We start from the raw sequence: 7,571 nt of genomic DNA, 5'->3' as shown, positions 1-7,571 counted from the left end.
GAGTTGAAACCTAGTAGTAACGAAATTTGTACGAAAGGATTTCTAATTGTCATTGTAAAACTTCTATTATCATGTGTGACAGTTTTCTTTTTATAAAAAGAGAAAATTCTGTTTGAAAACTGCGTGAAAAAGGGGAGTGAAGGGACTTAGAAAACATTCTAGATTGCTATGCACAATGTACAAACATTTTATGATAAAAATTTACTATGAACTATGCGTCTGGACTTGCACTAAAAGATCAATAATGATAATTGATATCTACAAATGTTTCAAGACTGAAAAAAAATCTAAATAAAAAAATCCGAATTTTTTGATTTAAAAAAAGTTAAAAAATCACAATCCCTGATGCTAAGTAGTCATTTCTAACCTTTATCATTATCACAAACTATTTGCATATAGAACTTCAACATAGAAAATGGGTTTCACATATGAGAGTCTTGCACAGTAAAATATTTGAGTGCTTTTGTCTGTAGTTGATGTAAAACTTAAACTCATATTTTTAACTGATAACTAAATTTGCTGTAAACGAATTTGAATTTGTTTTTTTTTTCATTCAAAAATTTTCGTTGTTCACTTTTAATTAACAGACATTTTTCAGCACCATTTTCATTTTTTAAAAATATGTTTATCAACAAACTAATTTAATAACTTTTTTTCTATTGTAAGAAGTTATTTTTCACCTGTCATTAATTCATATGAATGCTAATTGTAAAAAGTAAATGAATAGAAAGAAAATAATTCTATTAATGCTTTTTTTTTTCATTTCTAAAATACTTTTTAGTGAAGTTGACTGAATACTTTCATCAGTTGAGGTTACATGAACTTTTTTGTTCAGAAGATTAATTTTACATCCTCCAAAATATATCAAATACCAATTCCCAAGAACGTTCAATGTCTGCAATTTTTTCGTCCAATTTTAAATTACTGTTTTCACGAATCGTAGCTATTACATACATTAAGTCTATTTCATGTGAATGCGCAATATACTTACTTATTCAGAATAACGCAAATGAAAAAAAAAAAAAAAAAACTTTAATAATGCTCTACCTTATTCTTGTCTATTTGAATAATTTTACTATTACTAACAATTGCAGACGATTTGAATTTTATCATGTTAAAATATTACTGAATTTGAAAATTTATTTATTCACCCATTTATTCCAAGAGTAGCCAAAAATAATGCATTCTTCTTCTCTTTCCTTTATAAGATTGCACCATCTAATGTAAATAATCATGCATGTAAATGAAAAAGTATTTTTTCATTTTTTTCCACCGTAAACAAAATTATTAGCCTTTTTAATTATTCGAATATTTATATTTTTGCTAATTATAAAGAATAAATGAATACTAAAAAAAGAAAGAAGGAGGACCTCCATTAATAGGGCTTAGCAACCTTATTTTTATAATAATTATTGATCGATATTCATACATTTATCCACTAGATGGCAGCATGAACGATAAGAAAATCAAGTAGAAAAGCGAAAATATTGCACTATTTCACCCTGACGCTTTCAAAATCTTTCGGTCTCTAACCAAACGTCTCAACATCATGATGTTTATTAAGATTTCTGCTTAAAATAGAATTTTCCTTCAAATAAAATTTAACCATAATGCCCTTTGGATTTAAGTGTGTGAAGATTGAATCTAAATACCACTAGAATTTATCTTAAATGGCTGGGATTGCTTTATTAAAGGGATATGGAAGTGATAGCGAGGGATCAGATGAAAGTAGTGAGAATATTTCTCTTGTTGATTCAACGAAAAGTATTATTGCTTTGAAAGAAAAATTTCAAATCAACGTTGCACCAGTGGTTGAAATAAAGGTATTACTAAAATACGCATATTTCATTTTATCATTACTGAAGTCTATATTTTGATGATTTAAAAAATGAACTGAAAGTGTTGTCAAAGAAAAATTAAAATGTCACATAAAAATTAAACTATGCCTTTCAAATGGTAAAATTCTGTAATAAGTAAACAAGAAAGCCAGTTCAAAGCAATGGCTCTCTATAAAAATTACAATTTCTATTAACGTATACTGAGAGAAACAGGTACAATATTTTTTCATTGAAATTAGAAATAAATGTTTAAGTCGCAAAAAAAAAAATAATATTCTGCATCAGTTTTATAATTCCAAAAATTCTTTTTTAATAAAATTTCAGATCATAATGGCATTTTGATGTTTCCAAATGCAATGGAACGGCTCTTGTCTAAAAAAATTTCATGTTCAAAGAAGCTTCTTTTTACATCTGCAGGTCTGAATGTTGTATGTTTTAAATAATACTGATTCATTTACATCTCTTCAAACCTCCTTTTAATTCTGATGCAGTTTTGTTCTGTGTGTTTGGGAATCTTAGATTCTTCCTCAAAACCTAGCGTATCTTTGTGACTATGCTCTGTTTCATTTTATGCAGGAGATTGCTTTTTCGTGTTTCAGTATGAAGTATAAAATAATATGACACTTTGAATAGTAATAACCCAAAACCAGAATAATATCATAAAATATTTAGATTACATCCAAAATTCAACAAATTCCCTGAAAGAAACATTATAAAATGTTTTGAAAGGGAGGGGGATATGTCATCAAAATGACATGACGTTTTATACTATCGTTAAGTGTTTAGTATTTTTAATTTTAAGAGTATTTTGTTGAACAATAATTTTCTATATCCTAACAATTATGGGAAAAAGGTTTCAAGTTGTTGCAATTTGTTTGCTAAAACTTTTTAAAATTTAGCTTTTATGCTTATTTTCTGATTTAAATAACTATGTTTTTAATAATTTTAATTTACAGAGTATTTTCATGAACAATTAATTTTCCGTCCTCAAAACAAAATAATGATAATTATTTTTTTTTTCAATTTTCATTAATCTAAATTGCAGAAAAAAAAGCTTTTGAGATGTTGTCAAGGGTGGATCCACCTTCTAGTTTGGAGGGGATCATCATCACATATTTCAATGTACAATTTTCAGGCAAAAATAGTGACTTTGGGGCAAATTTACCAAAATATATACTCCAAAAACACTGATTTAGGCTATAATTGGTCACTTGAGGGGGGGTTTAGACCCTTATGACCCCTCCTCTCTGGATCCCGCGCTCCTGGATGTTTCAATGTATTAATGAAGAAAAATATTTTTTTAAGCATGGCTTTTTGGCTATTTTTTTCTCTTTTTGTGGGAGCGAACTAAGCATTAAAAAGTAAATGCTTATAGATGATATTTTGTTATAAAATTCTGTTCTTTATACTAAATTCATTTTATGACATTTTTACAGGAGTCGATTGAAGTTCGCACTTGTGTGGACCCTTCCAATAAAGTTATCAGCTACAATCCAAAGTATGAAGAGCTTTATGCACCTGTGGTAAGTAAATTGTAAAATTTCCTTTCCTCTTTAAGTCAGAGGTGCCCCCTCCTAAGAGCAAAGGCCCCCCCCCCAAAATATTGAAATGCCCCCAACGCAATACCCCCACCAAAAATGAGAAAAATACCCCTCATAAACCTTCCCCCCCTAAAGGGGGGTCCCCCTAGGGTGGGGGAACCCCCTATTCCCCCCCAGGTGACATCCCTGTTTAAGTCATCCTTCTTTGCCATAATGTTGTAAAAATTGTGTGCTAATAATGCAAGAGATTTCTTTGGAAATGAAAAAAGAAACTTAGAAAGAAATCCAAAAAAAAACAAAAAACACTACAGTCAAATTTCAATAATTCAAACATACTTAAAATAAATTACTGGGAACTGATGTGATATACCCCACCCTTGGCGACTTTTTCCTGTTGGCGCCAAGAAAGCGTCGCCAAGAAAACGAGGTATGACGACATATGTCATACATCATTCTTAGCAATGCTTTTTTAGCGCCAACAGGAAAAAATCAGATAAGAAAACATGATCAAAGCACTTCAGAACACAATATATATAAAAACAACATAAAAGCACAACAAAAAACATCACGAATATATGCTTCAAAAATGTACAGGGCCGGGGTTTTTTGTAAACATATTAAAATACAATGAAATAAATTATTGTATTAATTACAAGTCGAAATTAATGCATTAATTTTTTTTTCATCATTTCTCCGGGATACGAGCCCTCGGTCTCATAGTACTTTCGTAATGAGACGCCCTGCCTCGGTCTCATTACGAAAGTACTATGAGACCTCTGGCTCGCCAGTTATCCCTCCGACTGTTAATATACATTACAGTCGGAGTATGGTCACAGTTATATATACTACAAGAACCCCTCAAGGATTTGTAAAAACAAAGAATTTTGGAAGTGAGAGGTTTTTTTTGAATTCTAAAATAAAGAACTTACCTTTTTATATGGTATAAATATTCACACTCAGTCTAAAACAATACATCATATGACAATGGCACGTTACAGATACACACCACGTTTGAGTTAACTTTTAATTAACCTTCAAGTTTGAAGAAACTGGCATTTCCTAATGTTTTTATTTCAAAACACGACTACTGAATTTAAACTAACACAAAATAGGCATTCCTGTAAGGTATATTGCACGAAACAACACCACGTCGTAAAATCCCCCTAAGAGCGGAACATATGTGCACCTACCTCCACGGACACACGTGCGAAAAGAATTAGTTCACATCTGTACTTCCCAGGTATATTCTGCAGGGTTACTAGGGCTACCGGAAAAAGTTTTATCGCCAACGTTGGCGATTTTCGAAATGAGCTAAAAATTCTATCCTCGCCAAGGGGGGGGGGGGGAGTATATCACATCTGTACCAATTACTGCTAAAACAAACTACAGTAGACCCTTGTTTTACGAGGTTTTGATTATACGCAGTTTAAAATTTTACACTTTATTTTATTTTACGCTTATGAATTTTGGTTTTACAAGGATGCGGCAATGCAAACAGATAACATTTTCCGCTCTTTCAAAATCCAAACTCCTAAAGATTGCAGACTACACCTAATAAACTACGTTTGGTGTGCTAATAACCGAACTTGGCCCCTGGAGACAATTTATGCGATTGGTTCCAGGGCCTTTTTCCTGAAGTAAAGTCATTAAACTCACACAGTTCAGAACTCACTGGACCGACTTCGGTGACGCACAACCAAAAACGTTCACATTGAAAATTTTGAGCCATTCCTAGACAATAGAAATGATCTTTCTGATTTGTTAGTGAAGGAAGATTCTATCATTTAAATGACGCAAGTATCATAGATGCGTTAATGCTCTGCAAAGAATTACAGAGAAAAATTCTTAATGACTGCCAAAAGACTATCATAGCCAGCTCCTCTTTATAAACAGAACACGAAATTAATTTATGTTTTCTTTATGCTTGTTGTGCATAAAAGTCGATATAAGTACACATTAAACTTTTTATACAACTAGTCATCACTAGAATGAAGTATTTTGTTATCTACGGAACCAAACCCCTATTTTAACACTAGTATTAGGTCTCAATTTACCAGGGCATATTTTAAGGAAATTTGACTGTGTGGGAAACTCCAACTTCCTCGGAAGGGGGGGGGGTTGTAAATGTGCAGTTTATGTTAGTTGAATAATCGTCAAAAAAGAGTTGAGGTGTGAAAATTGGAATTAGGGAAATTATTGCTAATGGTCATTTTGTTTGGTAGGAAAAGAGTAGGAAGGACATAAACGCTGTGACTCAACGTTTAAAATATTTCAAACAGTCACTGAGTTTTCGAATTTTTTTAATTTCATTCATTATAATACAACCATTCATTTTCATTTTTATATAACCAAATTCAAATATCATTGTCTTTTTCAAAGAAAGATTTCATACAAAACCTCTCTTTGTAAAGTTCAGTTTCTGGTTTTCCTTCACTTTGGTTTTTAATTTCCAGAAATTGTATGACGGATGGCTACAGGTTGAAATAGGCCGTCCCACAGCCATTTAGAGCAATATTCAATCTTTCAACAACATCAATCCACAAAACTCTGTTTACGTGTTACGTGCTGCCATCTAAGAGATTTGGAGTGCGAGACATCGTTATTTAATTTTATTTATTTAAAAAACTTTTGCTTGTAGGAACGGTTAGGGGTCACGCTTCCATTTTTTACAGAAAAATAAAAAACATATAGAAACACATAACCGATGGAAAAATTTAGAAAAATGTAAGTGGGCAATTTCATTTGACTGTGGGGCCAATTTTATTTGACTGTGTGGGCAATTGCAAAAAAAAAAAAAAAAACATTAAAATATGCCCTGCAATTTACAAGGTTTCGATTTACACGGAATTTCCGTGGAACGTAACCCCCGTGTAAAACGAGGATATACTGTAGATTTGGGATCCCTATCCTAATGTATTTACACATAACGTTATTTGACTGTACTACTAAAGGTCTGAAACTCTTTTGAAGCATTTATACTTCTGTGTGGGTGTTTCAAATTTGTAACTCATGAAGTTAATCAGAATGGATTATGTACTGGCATAAACTTTTAAACTGATTTGCAATAGGTGATTGTTCTTTTTTTTTTCGATACACGAAATTTTTATGCTGTTTGGAGTGTTTTATACAGCATCAATAATGGTTTCAGCAAACTGAAAAATTGAAAAATTGCCTGTCATTTGGGCTATAAGGGGAAGAGATGTCAATTGCTGAACTTTAGGAATGTAATGTAATTATGCATTTTTGCATATTGTTTCCTCAGAGCAACAGTAAGAGATCCAATCTCAGGAATAACTATAAGATATTCTACTGTTTCTCTGAGGCGACAATATGCTATTTTGTATTTTTCCTTTCAAGTGCATTCTGTATGTACCCCTTGCACCCCCTCACCCAGGTAAACTTTGATACCACAACCTGTTTTAAAGCTACAAATCTTAAGTACATGATCAGTTCAATGTATTTCATTTAATTTATGCAAAAACTAAATTCTTTAAAAAGTAGTTGTTTGATATTTCGCTTTATTTCTTAAGGCTGGTCCAGAAAATCCTTTTAAAACCCAGCAGCAGAGAGCAACAAAAAATTCATTGGCAGGATTTGTGGAGGAGGCACACATAAACGACTTCCATTTTGAATCACAACGGAGAACTTTCACAAGTTTTGGTAAATATTGAATTGTGTAACAAAGTGTAAGGAATTGATTTTGAAATTATTTTCTAATAAGTTGATTGTGTGAAGAGAAAACAAATTATTTTCAGGGACCGGGCTAAGGATTTCAAATTGTTCGCCAGTAAATTAGCCAAGTTTTTAAAGTGTTAGCCAAATTTCAAAAGTCTTAGTCAAAGACTAACTTTTACTCATTTTAATGTATTTTTGTCTGCAGAAATATTTAATCAGAGAGTGAAGTATAACTTAATCTTTGACAATTTTTTGAGGATAAGGGCAAGGATACATCCAGGAATTTTTGTCCGTTTTGAGGAATTTTGTGAGGGGGAAAAATGCAAATTGAGTACAGTTTTTTCTACAAATCATATGTACATTTTCAAAGGAAAAAATGGCTAAAAACAACATTTATAATTCTTTAATAAATTTGAGAGTAGAAATAAAAGCTTTTAATAAAGTAACGACTGCATTCTTATCTTAGTCCGATGTTTCAGACATCAAACACAATGAAACAAACACGCAATTCAGCAAG

At 31.7% G+C, this 7,571-nt stretch overlaps 1 protein-coding gene across 1 annotated transcript in view; it reads left to right on the top strand.

The window, feature by feature from the left end:
* Positions 1-1,546: 1,546 nt before the first annotated feature.
* LOC129220035 (pre-mRNA-processing factor 17-like) overlaps positions 1,547-7,571 on the top strand; it is a 29,384-nt gene continuing 23,359 nt past the window's right edge. Inside the window, exons 1-3 of the mRNA XM_054854367.1 lie at positions 1,547-1,823; positions 3,275-3,361; positions 6,910-7,039. Of these exons, the coding sequence (XP_054710342.1) occupies positions 1,671-1,823; positions 3,275-3,361; positions 6,910-7,039 (370 nt within the window). The 5' untranslated portion in view covers positions 1,547-1,670. The remainder of the gene's footprint in view (positions 1,824-3,274; positions 3,362-6,909; positions 7,040-7,571) is intronic.

Source organism: Uloborus diversus, chromosome 4 (assembly GCF_026930045.1).
Source record: "Uloborus diversus isolate 005 chromosome 4, Udiv.v.3.1, whole genome shotgun sequence".
Lineage (NCBI taxonomy): Eukaryota > Metazoa > Arthropoda > Arachnida > Araneae > Uloboridae > Uloborus > Uloborus diversus.
This window is presented reverse-complemented; position numbering and strand designations above follow the sequence as displayed.